We start from the raw sequence: 16757 nt of genomic DNA, 5'->3' as shown, positions 1-16757 counted from the left end.
CTCAAAATGTTCAAAATAGAAATACCATTTGACCCAGGAATTCCACTTCTAGGAATTTACCCTAAGAATGCAGCACTCCAGTTTGAAAAAGACAGATGCACCCCTATGTTTATCACTGCACTATTTACAATAGCCAATATCTGGAAGCAACCTAAATGTCCCTCAGTAGATGAATGGATAAAGAAGATGTGGCACATATACACAATGGAATATTATGCAGCCATAAGAAAAAAACAGATCCTACCATTCACAACAACTTGGATGGAGCTAGAGGGTGTTATGCTCAGTGAAATAAACCAGGCGGAGAAAGACAAATACCAAATGATTTCATTCATATGTGGAGTATAAGAACAAAGGAAAACTGAAGGAACTAAACAGTAGCAGACTCACAGAACCCAAGAATGGACTAACAGTTACCAAAGGGAAAGGGACTGGGGAGGGTGGGTGGGAAGGGAGGGATAAGGGTGGGAAAAAAGAAAGGGGCCATCATGATTAGCATGTATAGTGTGTGGGGGGGGGGCACGGGGAGGGCTGTACAACACAGAGAAGACAAGTAGTGATTTTACAGCATCTTACTACGCTGATGGACAGTGACTGTGAAGGGGTATGTGGGGGGGACTTGGTGAAGGGGGGAGCCTAGTAAACATAATGTCCTTCATGTAATTGTAGATTAATGATACCAAAAAAAAAGAGTGGAGGGAAGACATAACAGGGTCCAATGTCATCTCCTTGTTAACATATGGTAGGTAATGTTTGACGTGCAGAAGCAAATGCCAGGGTGTATCTCTAGCATGAGGAAATCTCCACCTGTTATTTCCACTTCCATTTCAAATGCTTGCTACCTAAGTTTTATGTTTATTTAGGTCGTTAACAGCTAAGTAAACCTTAAATAAAGCACATTATGTCATGATCCTATAGGTCTACGCTAATCAGGTGGAGTGAATGATCTCAAAAAGAAAACTTGGCGTCATTTGGTTTTATTAGCTTTACTTCCTGATGACCACTAGGTGGCAATGTTACCTTCCTTCCCTCACCCTTTCGACACAAATTGAGATAAAAAGGAAGTTACATGAAACACATGTTTTATATACTCAATTTTTAACTATGAAGGTTTTGTAAAGTTTTTAAGGAAATATACTATTTTTAACTATACCAAACGCCCTTCAAAATCATTATCTCATTTTTTTTCACTATATTAAAATCTTCAGGCAAAAGCTAAAAACATAGTTGAACTATTATGTACTTTAAAATCAGACTAAGACTCAAATACTGCTTCCCACTCAACACTTTCTTTTTTAAAATTTCTGTAGTAGGCTTCAAAGAGTGAAAAGACATAGGCCTGAAATCTCCCTAACAGATTTAAAATATCTTCCCCATTTTCCTCCATTAAAAAAATATAGGAAACATAAATGCATAATGTTTTGTTATCCTTATCCTTACAGTGTTTGATTTCTTGACCTGCGCCGTGATTACATGAGTGTATACACATGTCAAAATTCATCAAGCTGGATCCTAAGAGTTGTGCATTATTATATGAATCTCAATATCTAAAATTAACTTTAAAAAGATAGGTATTGAAACAACAAAAAAATAGAAAACATAAATTTAAAAGAGTAAAATCCAGAATTGCTGTAATTATATATGTAATTGAGAACGATTCTGCCTTTGTTCCTCACTACAAAATGAAGGTATCAGAGATCATCTCCAAAGTCCCTAGGGGGCTAATGTTTTGTGTTACTCTAACCCCTTCTCTCACTGTGACTATGCAAACCCCTGAATTCCTAGAGCTGCCTTCTCTTAATCCTAGCATTTTGTAGACTCCATAATAAACAATAGCTTTTCAGAAGAGTATTTGATGAGCAAACATATGGCACAAGGGTCCATACACAGAAGAAACTATGTTTTGATAGGACCATTGCATTTTAGTATTGTACTTAAATTAGCAAACTGGAAATCCATGTGTGATATATATATACTAATGCTGACCAGATTATGTTATTTAAAAGACTGTCTCAAAAATCTGACAATATCGAACAACAGAGTTTATTTCATTGAATCCTACTAAATAATAAAAAATGGTATAAATATATATGTACCTAAACTTTATTTAAAAGAATACAATTAAGCCCAAGTTATTTTGTTTTATGTAGATAGAAACATATTTCATCTGCTTCCTAGAGATAGCTATATGATATTGATTGAAATTATTAAACATATTTGGTAAATCTATGTTTGCTTATTTTTTGTTTTCCCAGATCTTCTGACTTACAGTCACCCAACCAATACACAAAACTAAAAAATAACAAATGTTTTAAGCCATTAAATTTTGAGGTGACTCATCACACAGCAAAACGCTGCAAGCAAGAGTCCACAGTTGCCAGCACAAGAATGCTTTGGGGATTCATGCTGTGATTTATGTTTTAAAAAAAAGGCAGAATCCCCAAGTCTCCTCCTGTTTCTTTTTTTTAATAATTTAGTACAGTAAAATAATATTACAAATTTTATTGAAGTTACCAAGTCAATGAGAAAATCTTATTCCAACCCTTCCTCTGCATTCATTTCATCTGAGAGTAAGACCCAAAGAGATCATCTGGGGCTCCTAAAGTGACGTGAGGAAAACCATGTATGATTCTGTATAACTTTTCTCTTTTTACATTTACCATTTTTCTGACACATTAATAGTTTATAGAGTACATAATAGACAGATTGAGACCAAGGGCTGTAGTTAATTACCACCTAGATCATCATCTTACTCAAGATAGCACAGCACTTAAATTTGGGGGCCTCTGATGTGCAGACATTTAGCAACTTAAGCCCCTTTCTTCTAATTGGAAGAAGAAAAAAACCCTAAATCTTAACATATATGCATGGGGACAGTGTCCTTTTTATATATCTTTGACATTAACAGTTTACCTAAAGCACTTACACACATTTTCCTCTATTTGTCTCTCTGCACAGTGACCTGGATGTTTCTTTCCTTAAGGAACTTCAGATAACAAATTAAATGCACTATTTGTTAATAACATTGTGTGTGATTTAGTGATACTGTGAAATGATGTGGCTTATACATTCATTCTCTCATTGTGCCTCCTCTTGGATAATGTCTGAGGAAAGGAACCTGCGCTACGACCAGCTGCGGATCACACTTGACTCTGACCTTCCTAAGTCTTTAGTCTCCTTGGGGGTCATTCAAAATTACTGACCAGCCAGGTGACTTGAGATCCAAGGTTGTACCACCCAAGGCGGGACTGGGGGAGAAATCTAAGGGAGCCTAACTGTTGAGCACTAGAATGGGGCAACATGGCAGCAAATTGGAGCTCTGGCTGCTGAGTAGGAAAGACGTACTTCCTGGGAAGTCAGCGCCTGCCTTCCAGGCGGCGCATATGTTTATGCTCCTAGTGAACGAGCCAAGATCATGGTAGCCTCTCAGTTCACACGCCAAAGAGGAAACAGCAGCAGTTCAGTCTCGAGCAGGGCTGTGCACCAGCAAAACAGGGCTGCTTCATCCAAAGGAAACTGCACACCAGATCCCTAGGGAAGGCATTTCCTCTTGGAGTTTGCATCCGTGTGCTAGCTTACGGTCCACTTCCCATGCTCCATGGCTCCCCGGGGGCCCGGCTGGAGGGCACGGAGCTGGCTCTGGGCTCTGTGCTCTTACTCTACAACTACCAAACCCCGGCTTTGAACGTGCCGCCTGCAGGGTGATTTATCAACCCGCACAATGTCCCACGTTCTCTATACCTTTTAGAAGCCGGACTGCCTAGATATTATTGACTCTTAAGGTTCTCATTTTAATAAATTGCTTCAGCATTCAGCCCTGTTATCATATGCAGAAATTAATCAGAGTTCTGATAAAGCATCTGTTTTAAATATGAAGACCAATAAACTGGCTCTGTTGTCTTGGACTTGTGTTCCTGTTGGATTCAGCTCAGCTAATTAAAAATACTTCCGCTAATCAGGGCTGTCATGTGCCTCAGGAAACTTTTGAACCAGATGAGATATAAACTCTCTTGGAGTTTCTCAACCATCTCAAAGTTTATTTGCTTCCTTCCAAAACTTTTCTCCCTCTTTCGTCAGCCCATATCACCCCTTCCCTTGCCAGGCTGCAGGGGTTACAAAGAATCAGTTATGACCAGAAACTTCTTCAGGCAAGCTAATCCTTATCTCTCACGTAGATTACTGTTTCCCAGATACAAGCAAACTGGGACTTGTTCTCCCACATACAACATTAGTTATAAATAAAAACTAAAATGTCGAATCACTATGTTGTTCACCTAAAACTAATGTAACACTGTATGTTAACTACACTTCAACAAACACACACACCACAACAACCTTAAATAAAAACTAAATGGTGGGAAAAAGCATGCTCAGGTTCTACCCTTTTGGACACAGGTGCTAAATGCCTAAATTGATCTGAGTCTTTGGCTGGTCACAGGATGAAAACGGAGAAGGATCCTGTACTTTTTAGGTGGGGAAAACAGCAGTCATCAAAGGGCTGTTGTGAGAACTTTGACACATGTAATTTCTATGTAGACATCTCAGTATCTCAAAGTCCACTGGCAATGTTATTTTGGCCCCACAAGTGTGGGTGTTTTAGTCTATGTATGAATATACACTTTGCTCAGTTGAAGCTGTATCATCACATGAAATCATGAATAAAGTATGGGGAGAAAAGAAGACCTGGCTTCATCATTAATAGGATGCTTGGACATCTCTAAGCCCTGGGATTTTTCTTATTTGGTTTTGTTTTCATCTTTAGTACCAGAGACAGTTATCCTCTTGGCCTCTAGTCTGTTTCAGCCATAACCAGTCCCTGACTTTGCAACTCTTTGTCATCATATGTACGTAACCTTAGCACAGTAGAGAGGCCTAAACGGCTTCTCCCAGGTGAGCAATTATTCATTCATTCTTAGGAGAAGCGCTAGGGCAGCATCTTTTAAGTTGCTTGCTAAACAGCAGAGAAGCCTATCATATTATGACCATGAGGAGGAATGCCGGAATCATAAAACGCTGCAGCTAAATGCTTCAACATCAGCTGCAAGGGCACGTGCCCGGTCGCACGGTCGGGCGACCTGGGGCGGACTCTGGGGCCTGGCCTGGTTTTTCTGGAGCTGTCTCCTGGTCCACTGTTCAGCGGTTCACCCTCTCCGGATGTTCATCTGTGTATCGACCCTAAACCTAAATCCTGCTTGTAGCTGTTGTTTTGGTCTTTTAAGAAGAGAGCCTCTCTGGCCTAACATGGAGGACCTCCCCGAACCTGTGGGCAGGACAAACCCCTGAAACATTCTCCTCCTTCAGGGTCTTTCATGCTCCTCTTGGGGGGACTCAGGGTGAGGGAAGAGCCACTGGTGACTCATTCAAGTATGTCTCTCCTTCACAGGCAAGTCAGGCTCCCTCGGTTCTCCACCGTGTGATGTCTTTGGGTGCAGCAATGCCCCGGTCCACGACTCTTGGTTGTTTGGCACCCGTTCCCTGCCATGGTACTAGAAGTTAGGAAATAGAAGTATTACAGCACCCAGAAGGACAGTGCCTGATTTCCTCTACTCCTACTGCCTCGTTGCCCCCGGGTCCTCACCCACGGCTTGCCCGTGCCCTCCGCGTCATTCCTGCAGCTTTGCATTGCACATGAAGGGAAGGAGCAAGAACACCTCTTTCTTCTCCAGGGCCCAGCCATCCTTCAACTGCTGGTTTTCTTTCTCGACAGTAAGCGCCAAGTTTTTGACAGCAATGGGCAGGCTTTAAACCTGATTTGATTGTGAAATAATGGTTTGTCTTCCTAGTGGAGTCAGCGTTTTTAAAAGATTTTGAACAGAGAAGGACACAACCACCGGAAGGAGAAGCAGGAAAAACAGCAACCCAGGGAGAAGGAACAGGCCAGCAAGCCGAGGAAGGGAGGCCCGGCCTGCTGTGCACGGTGCCGGGCGGCAGGAGCGGGCAACGGGGAAGGAAGAGATGCCCAGAGGGGCGGCGGCATGGAGGGCAGGTCACGGGGGCCCGAGTGCCACACCAAGGGGTCGGCGTCTCTCGTAGGAATGACGAGCACTGGGAGGGTTTTCAGATAAAGGAGCGACATGATCAGTGTGCACTTTGGAAAACGAAATGAAAAGGAATGAGAATGTTTTGAGGCTGCAGATTGGGAGGCCAGGCAGGAGAATGCCAGAGCGAGAGGCAGATGGGAAGTAGGGCAGCAGCTGGCGCGACGGCGGGGTGCGCTCAGCGGCCGGAGCTGCGAGGGGGTCGGAACGCGAGGGACCCCGGAGGGCGGACTGGGGGGCCGAGGGGGAAGGGGAGCTGGAGGGCGCCCGACTGGGGGGTCCGGGGAGGAGAAGGCGGACTCGGAGGGGAGACGAGGGGCCGCTGAGAAAGGCCCGTCCGTCCAGGGGGTCTCCGAGGCCGCGGGGGGAGGCCCGGGAGGCTACCGGGGCGGGTGCGCCGTGTGGACACGGGAGGAACGACGGCCCTCGGGACGCGCGCATGACAAAGGAGCCAGAGAGGGCGACGGGGCAGCAGCGGCAGCGACGCCGCAGGGCGGGCAGGGCGCCCGGACGCCCGGTCGCCGAGGGAGCAGAGGGACCTCACGCCGCCGCCCCCTCGCCAGGGACCCGAGGTGCCCTTTCCGGAGGAAACAGAAGCAAGCCCCGATTTCAGAGCGCCGGGCCTGCGCGCGGGGGCGGGCGGGGGACCGAAGGCAGGGCCGCGGGGAGGCCGACGCAGCTCGGGGAACCACGTGCCTCCCAGGCAGCCGACCGGGGGCCGGCCGAGGGGACGGGCGACAGGCAGGCGGGCCGAGGACCCCGGGGGCCGGCGCGGACCGGGGAGGGACGTTGAGGGCGGACGGGGTGACCGAGAGGCGGACCCAGGAGAGGTGGACCCAGGAGAGCCTCCAGGGAGACTGACGCGTGTCCGTGTTTGGGGACGTCACCGAGCGGTGTTCGGCAGATATCTGGGACCATTTGGGAAAAATGAAAAATAGATTCATAGGAAACCAAGTAGATGAAAAATGAAAGCAGTATCCCTTTGAAGGAAGAACAGTGGCGAGAGGAAGGGAACATCGCGTAGGGCACTGCCTGGCTCAGCAGGAGCAACGCGTGCGTTTACAGGGTGACTGTGTCAATACAGAAACATAAATGCTGGTGGCAGATGTATTCAAAAGTTTGTTGTGATCATATTGGGAGGATGAGGGGCTGATCCTCAACCATCCGAACAGTAATGGGAAGACAAAAGACAGTGTCTAAAATCAATGAACAAAGAGGCAGAGGACAAGGACTCAGAAACAGGGCGACGGGGCACGAGGAAACAGCTGAGAGTCAGGACAGACTTTCCCCAGGGAGCAAAGCCGCAGGACCAGGAGGCAAGGGAGGGGCAGCTGTTCCCACCTTCTGCCGCCTGCCTGTGTGTCAGCTCCGCACAGGAGTCACGTTACTGAAAATGACAAGGAGCAGAGGCCAAAGGGGCGGGGTGAGCGGGAGGCCGAGGAGGGCGAGGGCTCTGCGGCAGCCGACGGGGCGGGCGGGGGACAGAGAGGGCCCGAGCGCACCCAGACCCGAGCGCGGGGCAGGTGGCAGGAGGGGCTGCCGCCGGAGGAGGAGGAGGCGAGCGGCGCGAGGAGGTGGGGGCAACCCTGAGCTCCGAGGAGCCGTGGTCCCGCGCACTGGGAGCCCCTCTCTGTGCCCATCCCGTTACCTCCCGTCTCTGCCCCCTGGCCTCCCACCTGAGGGCGCTCTTCTGGCCTAATGTCCCTGGGGCTTTCCCCATCAGGGGAGCCCCACTCTTTCCCCAGTATTCTGAATCCATGAGAGAACGAGAAATCCAAACCTTTCTTTGTATGTCTTACATTTTTAGACATATTTCCATCTCCCTGAAATTATACTCTTCCCACACTGCACATCAAAGCTATTTCTTCACTTCTTTCAGAAGACATTCCAGTGAGAGATCTGGCCACACACTAACCCTAAGGATACATTTAAATCTCTGCCCATCAACTTCTCATCACTGAGAAGATAATAATGATGCCAGTAGAAACAGAGTGACTGTTTAACCAGGTGACCCAGACAGGAATGTCATTGCCAACAAAGGACAATTACCCTTAGGACTGTGGCACTCGCAGGAATGATCCCGGCACATGCCCAGTAACTGGGCACCATCACAGGGGGCTGAAACAGTCAACGCATGACAATTACTCTCAGGACAGGAACACCAGGACCTCCTCTGCACACAGACTGTGCCCTAGCGTCCCCAGGGCAGCCGTCACCCTGAAGTCTGTGGAGATGGTACCCCTTCCTGGGAGTGCTGAGCAGCAGCTGCACAGCAGGCCTGGCGGGACCCCTGACCACGCGAACCGATGTCCCAGGAAAGGGAAAGGACACCGACTTCTTAATCCCATTGCTCTTATAAAAGCACATGAAACTGCACCTTAAAAACATTATGCCTGAAAATGGGAGCTGCGGTCAGAGTGCCTTTAATCTCTACCTTCTCTCACTTGTGGATTTCATCTCTAGTATGTCATTTAAAACAAAGCTTGCCAATAAATGTAGTGTTGGTTCTAACATTACAAAGGAAAAAGTGCTGTGAGGGGTTGCTCTTTATCATTTTGAGAAAGCAAGTATGTGTTGTTATGCCAAGTTTTTTTAGCAGCTGTATTTTGTAGGTGGCTCTATTCCAAGATCCGGACGTGTGAGCATCCTGTCCCCGCACCCTTCCCGCGGTGGGTGGGCTTCCAGGTGGAGGCGGCCTGAACACGATGTGGGGCATGGGGGGTGGGCACATAAAAGCAAAAGCAGCAGCCACAGTAAGACGCTGACAGAAGCCCCCTGACGCTGTGGTCGGCTCGGCTGCGGTATGTTAAGGTCCAGCAGCACAAAATACCCTAAATGCCAGGCAGACATTCAGAAAACAGCCAATCCTCTTGTCTGTGAAGGGATGGATGTCCGCTTTACAAAAGGGGAATGTCCCTTTAAAAAAACACCAGTCCGTATTTGAAATGGCAAGATCTCCTGTTTAAATGTGTTCAGAATCATGTTTCATAAATTTTTTTCTTGGTCTGTCCTTCCCTCTAGCTTGGAATCCCATTACTGTGGCATGTCCGCCAGTTGCTTGACACTTTTCATATATATGCTGAGAACTGCCGAGCCCTGGGCCAGAGCTCCGATTAAAGGGAATGTGAACACTGAGGCCTCTACCACCATCACATACAGTTCAAGCCCAAGCTCTACAGGGAAGGGAAATGCAAAGAACCCAGAGGGGAGCCTCTTTATCAGGAAGTATGACGATGTGGTTCAAAACTAATCATATACATCTTTTTGCTTTTGAATGTACCTTTTTCCAAAAATCAAGAACAAGGGCTATGAAATCGAATAATTTTCAAACCCTCACAATTCAGAAGTGGAAAAACAACCTTCACAGCTATTGTATTTTGTAACATTCACCCAGTTGGCCCAAAAACGTCCACAAAAGTGCTGCCTACACGGGACCTCAGGTGCTGCACTGCGGGTCATTAGCCTTGCGCTCACTTCCGGTTATTTAATCACACAGCATGAAGCCCACCTTCACGTGGTCAGTCCTCTCACATGGCACTTTGCACTTTGCACTCACGTACTGTTTCATGCTTATTAAAACATGCTTAGAATTAGTGAAAGTGATACAAACACAAGTAAAACACACAGGAATATTAATCCATTTCTCCATGCCACACACATACACACACAATCACAAACTGGTTCTCTATTTTCAAGTAAGGTCCACACTTAACTGAGGAAAATATTTGAATTCAATTTAGCTACATTTGATGTCATTTTTTTCCTTGGAATTCATGTATCAGAATTTACTTTTGACTATTTTCTATCTGTTACAACCTCTGTTGAGCTCTAACAGGCCATTTGGCAGCTCTATTCAAACTGCTCCGCACTTTAAACCAATTGCACACTTGAATAGAGCACGAGTCTGACATTCGTGGCTCTAAAATCATTGTCTACGAAATTTTGGGACTCTTGTGGAGATGGCCGAGACCTCTACGTCACACAGACACAAGCAAGTAAAAGTCTGTTTACAGGGTTCCGTATTTCATTTCCATTTTATTTCACATTCAGATTGTTTCCTGAAATCATCTGAGGCTTTTGTTTTTGAATATTTTAGATAGCAGTCCAGGCCCCGTGATAACTAGATGTTTTTTCCAGCATATGAAGCAAATTCGGGATTGATTTGATAGAGGCAAATGACAACTGTTCACTATTTCCTATTTCCTAATAGAATTTTTGAAAAATCAATTACTGGGGAACAGGGCCTGCTGAATTTGAATTGCAATTAGAATTACTGGTGCTGGCTTTGGAGAGGATGTGATTCCTCCCCAGATCTACCCCTCAGAGGCTCAGGTGGGTTAACAGATGCATCCGCCTCGCGGGTGCAAAGCTGGGGCCACAGACCAGGCCCCGCAGGCCCCGCATCCTCGCAGCGCCCAGCAGGGTCGGCAGGTTAGTTGCACACCCGCCCACACTCGGGGCACAGGGAAGACGCGTGACTGTTAGGTGGTTACCCAGAGGCCATTCCGGGGGCGGGTAGCGCAGGCAGGGCGAGCAGCGGGCGGCCCGCAGGGCCGGGGAGGTGCGGGCCCGCGGACGTACCCCTCGGCATCCCTCAGCCCGTCCCCCCTCCGGGAGAGGCCTTGCTGCCGGCTGCGGGCTTCTTCAGCTCTATTTTCACAGACTGAGTCTCAGCTCGAGGCTCGGGTTTGGCCAGGTTTCCTGCTCCCGGGGCCACTACTGGCTTTCCTGCTTTCATACCTTTTGACATGGGGATGCGGGTGGGTGCAGGCCGCTGGGACGCCCCGTCTTGTCCTGACTGTGGGAGAGAACAGAGAGACACGAGGAGGCGGGTGAGCTGCCACCTGGAGAGGCCCGGACCTGCGCACAGTGGGCCCTCAGGCGACCCGGGGCCCCGCTGAAGTCACGCTGCCCGCTGGGAGTCCACGGCCAGGCCACTGTCACCCTCGTCCCTCCCCTCAAACATCTATGCCAGGCTTCTTTCCTCAGGCCCCCTCCCGGCCGCCCTCCCTGCCCTCCCTGAGGCCTACCTCCACCCCTGCACGCGTGAGCTCCGGCAGCTTGCCCGCCCCCGTGCCCCAGACCATCTCCACCTCCTCACATGGAGCGGCTTCCTCTCACCTCCCAAGGACGGGACACTGTCGCTGCTGGCCGCCCCCCCTTCTCTCGGGTATCTTCCTTGAGCCTCACCTCTTCACCCCCTACCCGCCTTTCAGTCTCCTGCTGGCTCTTTGTCCTAGCTTGCCTGCCTCCTACATGGGGGTGTCACCGTGTTCCCTTCCCAGCCCTCTTCGTGTCCCACATGAACCCCGAGAGTCCCCTGGGACATCACCCCTGTGTCCCTGAGTCTCCAGCCTTCAAGGCCCTCCTGAAATACAGCTCTGTACCTACAACTACTGCTAGACATTTCCGCCTCCCCCAGGCATCTCAAATATAAATGCCCCGGACATTACTTAGATCGTCCCCCAAACAGTCCCCTACGTTTCTCATCCCATCCACCCAGAGAGCCAGCCCAGAAACCTGAGTCACCCTCTGTACTCAGTATCACGAAATCTTCAGTGTCTCCGTCCTCATTTTCACTGCCTTTGTTCAAGCCTGCACCATCTCAAGCCTAGAGAACTGCCACCATGTCACTGTCCCCAGCCTCTGTCCCCTACAATTTATCCTTTAAACTGGTTTATAGACACATCTTTCTAAGACATAAATAATGTAGTTTTGAGGCCATCATGACACTCTCAGTGGGTCCCTTTGTCTGCTCTGTGAGATTAAGTGTCAGCTTCATAATAGCACACACCTCTCTCTCCAGTTACCTGACACTAAGTTGCCTTTCTGTTTCCTGCTCCTGGATTTTACCTCCATGCTGTCATTCCCCAAACCGCGCCAGGCTCCCTCCACGTCACCACACCTCTGCACACCGTCCTCTCTGCATACCTCCCTCTCCTTGTTGGAAATCTCTCGGTATGTGTGAAAACCCTCTCCTCTGTGGAGCCTCCTCTGCTGGTTCTTCTGTACATACATCTACCATAGAACCACCAGGTAGGCGCCAATCCTGCCTCTCCCACTAAGCCAAGACCTTCTAAAGGTCCTCTCTGCAGTCAGCACCTCACCCAGTGCTTAAGGGCAGCTAATGCTCAGAAAGCTTTGAATGAATCAATGCAAATTGAATCAATCAATTCACATTGAATGAATCAATGTGAACCGAACTCACCAGTCAACTTTGAAGAGGGGTGTCCCAAACTTCTTCTTGTCCTTGATTTTAGAGGAGCTCACGTGCCTGAAGTACGTGGGCCATCACTCAGGCCTTGGAGATCTTAGTGGTTTTGAAATCCCATTTGTGTGGGGGGTTTAATCAGTAGTCAAAAATGTTACATAGAAAGTAAGACTATTCAATCTCACCCTTAAAATGGGAATAAGATGTCCTAGCAGCAAATCTGCTCTAAGTTACAATTTACACGTCTACATCTTTTCATAAAGATCGTCAGAGATAAACAACCCTGTATAAAACCAAGCTATGCTCTGTGCCACCTGGAAAGCAATAGCGAACCATATGAAGATGGTGAGCCACTCCGAATGCCATTCGGCGCCCATGGAGCGATGGCGAGAAGCTTAATGGCAAAGCTGTGAGTGACTCACATTGGGAAGTCTGTCTGGAGTCTATGCTGGTGCACAGAGAGTTCAAGTAAATTACATTGCAGACATGGGAAAATAACTTAAATAAGATACGAGGCTTAAACGAGAAGCTTCCTGTCTTTAGGAATTTCCAATATATGTTGTAGAATTTGTTCAGAGTCTAGGAATCACAATTCTTGGCCTATTAGTTTAAATTATACCTAAAGAGTCCATGCTCTTCTGTAATTTCATTCACCAGTTTGTCCCAAGTGAACAAAGGCACTCACTGGAGGTATTCTGAAAAACGGAGTTCACTTTTAAGCTCTGGTTTTTATACTTTGGACACGCTTTTTTATAATCATTTATTTTGCCTTCCTGTTGGTTATTGAATAGTAACCAAGCACCTGTTCTGTATAAGATACTACTAAAAAAATACAGTGCTTAGACATATAAACTCACTTGTATTTTGCTGTTAAAAAAGGTTTTGGTATTCAAATGGTGTAACCTTATTTTTGAAACAAAGTATGACTAGGCCATGTATGGTCGCCTATCACATGTATCGGGTTATAGAAATGTAAGCCAGCAATGGTTCTAATTCCTCTTGCATCATTTTCCTCAGCCTCCATTTTTTAAAGTATTTTGAACACAGAAATCAAATTTTAAACCTTACTATTGCTCTACGCTGCATTACAAAGGGGCCATGATTGCAAGTATTTGGGGGCGGGAGTCTCCATAATTTACACCCAAGAAAGAAATTTTCCCTCAAAATTAGCACAGTGTATTCAAGGACCAGGCCACCTTTTCTTTCTCTTTCTTGGTGCAGCTGGTGGGTCGGGGTGGAGGGGAGCATGTGGCTTTGTTTCGCGTGGGGCAGGGGAACCTGACTCCCTACCATGCCTGCAGCTGCCCTGCGGCCTCCGCACTCACCGCAGTCTGCGCGCCTCGGGTGGGGGAGGCCGTGACTGGCGTGATGGTGATGGTGCTGGTCACTTTGCTTCCGCCAGGTCGCGGCGACAGGTGGTTCCTGGGGGCGCGGAGGACGGTGCCAGTGGGGGCCTCCCTCTCGGCTGTCACCGTGACGGGCCGGACGGTGATGACGGGACTCGCTCCCTCGGCTGAAGTCGCAGGCGACCGCTTGAACTGAGAACCTAAGTGGATGTGGATTTTATTGTCCTCCGTGGTTATGATGTTGGCGTTGGCATTGTACTGTCGTGTGCGGGTCGGGGCGGCCTGCTTCTCCGGGGTGACTCTGAGGACTGTGCGGCCCGCGGGCGCCTCCGGGGCCTCAGGAGGCGCCGCTGTCTCCGCTGGCGCTGCGGACGTGGCCACGGTCACCTGGATGGGGGACGTGGGCCTGTCAGCGCCCCTCCCGCCCTCGGGGCTCTTCTCCCTGGAGAAGGTGGTGATGGTGACGGGGGACACGGCCCGTTCCGTGCCCAGAGGCGCCTCTCCACCCTTCGGTCTTCGGGACATGGCATTCGGGGACGGAATAATGGTTATCCTGGGCTTCTGGCCCCCCAGGGTGGGGATGACGGTGGTGCTGGAGAAGAAGTCCTCGGGGGACGGGCTGGTGATCTCCAGGGTGGCCGTGCTGCTCCCGCGGTCGGGCGTGACACGGATGTGCAGCGGCTGGCCCTGCCTGGGGGCTGCCGGCCGCCCCCCGGGGCCCCCCTTCTCCGGAGCGGGCTCCCGCCTCCTCGTCCACGGGGCCCAGGACCGCCTCGGCGTGAGCTCGCCGGCGGCCGGCGGGTACCTGTCCAGCACGGGGGCCCGCTCCGGGGGTGTCCTCAGCCCCACCTGGCGGAGGTGGCTCATGATGTGGTTCTCCTCCTGGAAGGACTTGCGGATGAACACGGCGGCCGTGTCCTCGTCCGCCGCCCCGGCGCCCGCGGCGTCGGTCTGCACCCCCGTGGATGCCACCGGGACGCCCAGCGGCCGCCGCCCGCCCACGCTAGGCCTGAGCGCGCGACCGTAGCGCCTGGACAGCTCCAGCTCCTTGCTCAGGGTCACGACCTCCTGCCCCAGGCTTCTGTTCTTGCTCTCTTCCTCCAGGAACCGCTGCTGGAGGACCGAGTGGTCCACCTGCAGCTGGGAGAGCTGGTCCTCCTTGCCCATCAGTTCGTGGACCTTCTCCTTGAGGGCCTGCACCTCGGCATCCAGGTCCCGACTTCTGGCCTCCTCCAGCCGGAACCTGTGCCTCAGCTCGGCCTCCTGGCCCGCGGCCTCCCCGCGCTCCACGGCCCTGCCCTTGGCCATCTGGCGCCTCACCTCCTCCAGCTGCTGGGAGAGGGAGTTGGCCTTGTCCTGCTCCGTCCTGAATCTCTGCTGCAGCCGGTCGTACTCATCCTCCGACTTCATCAGGTCGCCTTCCACCACCTCCAGCTGCTGGAGGCGCTGCCTCAACCTCTCGACCTCCAGCGTCAGGTCCCGAACCCTGTTGTCTTCCGGGCCGGCGGGCTCCGGTCCCGCTCGGGGCGCCCCCCTTGTGGTCTCCCCGCCTTCTCCCCCTGCCCCGTCCAGCCTCTTCGTCAGCAGGTCGACGCTGCAGCTCAATCCCAAGGATTTCTCTTCCTCACTCTTCAGTTTGCCTATTAATTCATCTCGCTCTTTCGCCAGATTGTACACCTTCTCCTCCATTTCAGATTTCAGCTTTAAAAGCTTCTTGCTTTCTTCGATCAGTTTCTCGGTCACATCCGTGACCTTTCCTTGTTCCACCTTAAAGTTTTTATTGAGCCCGTCCACTTTCCTCTCTTCTTGCTTTATCTTCTCCATCATGTTTTTCCTTTCATCCGCCAGCATCATAGTAAACGACTTCAGCTTTGTCAGGTCGTCTTTTAGGCTGAGTTCAGCCTTTTCCAACCTGCTTTCAGAGCACTCCAGTTCCTTGACGCGGCTCTTGACCGCCTCCAGCTCGTTCAGCAGGCCTTGGCCCGAGTTCTTTTCTTTCTCCAGGTTGAGGTGCAGCTGGCTGCACTCGGCTTTGCTCCTGCTAAATGCCTCCTCCAGTTTCTCCAGCTCGGACATCCTCTTCTGCAACTTCTCGACCTCGAGCTGGAGCTCCCGGCTGTGGTGCTCCTCCTCCTGCAGCTTCTTCCTCAGCTCCCGGCACTGGGCCTCAGTCTTAGTGATCTCCTCGTCCTTACCCTCCATCTCGAGCACGCGCTTCCGGAGGTTTTCCACCTCCGCCCTGAGGCTGGAGCCGCCACATTCCCCCCTGGCAATCTTCTCTCTGAGTTCCTGCAGTTCTTCCTCTGCCTTTTGAAGATGTTGGTTGGTCTCTTCCAGCTCCTCGATTCTTTGGGACAAGCCGACCAGCTTGAGTCTAAGCTGCCTGTTGTGAGTCTCCTGAGTAGCCAGCTTCACGTTCATCTCTTCATGCTCTTGGGAAAACCTCAAAGCCTTTTGTTCAAAATCCGCTTCCAACGTGAGCAGTTTCTGCCTGTCTTCTTTGGACTTGGAAGTAATGGCTTTGAGCTTCTCTTCCTCTTCCCTCAGTTTCTGAGTGAGATCCTGAACTTTCTGGCTCTGCAGGCCAAGTTGCTCAATATGCATTTGCCTTTCATCCACCAGCATCAGTGCGAAGGACTTGAGCTTCACAAGCTCATCTCGTAGTTTATTGAGCCTCTTGGCGTTTTCCTTTTCCTTCCGGGCTTGGTAAGCCTTTTCTTGTTCCAGGAGCTTTTTCAACCTGGAAAACAAAATGTATTCAAATATTATGCTTTATTATGATATCGTATATAGTATGCCTTACATGTTATATGTACTATATTTATTATTATAAATAGCAAAAGACAAACCACCAAATATGTATCCCTAGAGACTGAATATAAAATATATAATGTAGGATAACATAGCCACTGAGTAAAATTCAGGTTGTACAGGAATGACAATTTATATAGTGTTCCCTGGACTCTAGGCACTAGTATTTGTGTCATCCTCATTGGCAGTCCTGTGAGAAATGCACCTGCTACTCTCATCTCCACTGGGAAAATGAGACACAGCCTCTGCCACAGGTCACAGCCGGCAAGTGGCCGTGCAGGGCTTCAAAGGCCTGCAGCAGCGCTCCAGAATCCTTGCTGCTTGCTTCTGTATCATATGGCCTCAGAAGAG

The 16757-nt window shown here is 49.7% G+C and overlaps 1 protein-coding gene across 5 annotated transcripts in view; it reads right to left on the bottom strand.

Annotated features, from left to right (window-relative positions):
- FILIP1 (filamin A interacting protein 1) overlaps positions 1-16757 on the bottom strand; it is a 156018-nt gene that overhangs the window by 8577 nt on the left and 130684 nt on the right. For 2 of the 5 annotated variants that reach the window (XM_057494328.1, XM_057494329.1), the window contains exons 5-6: positions 13575-16335; positions 7679-10836 (exon numbers count right to left, since the gene is read on the bottom strand). In XM_057494328.1, the coding sequence (XP_057350311.1) occupies positions 10633-10836; positions 13575-16335 (2965 nt within the window). In that variant the 3' untranslated portion in view covers positions 7679-10632. Of the gene's footprint in view, positions 1-7678; positions 10837-13574; positions 16336-16757 lie in introns of those variants that run through there. The other 3 variants (XM_036916181.2, XM_057494330.1, XM_057494327.1) reach the window with 3 other exon arrangements.

Source organism: Manis pentadactyla, chromosome 16 (assembly GCF_030020395.1).
Source record: "Manis pentadactyla isolate mManPen7 chromosome 16, mManPen7.hap1, whole genome shotgun sequence".
NCBI classification, from domain to species: domain Eukaryota; kingdom Metazoa; phylum Chordata; class Mammalia; order Pholidota; family Manidae; genus Manis; species Manis pentadactyla.
This window is presented reverse-complemented; position numbering and strand designations above follow the sequence as displayed.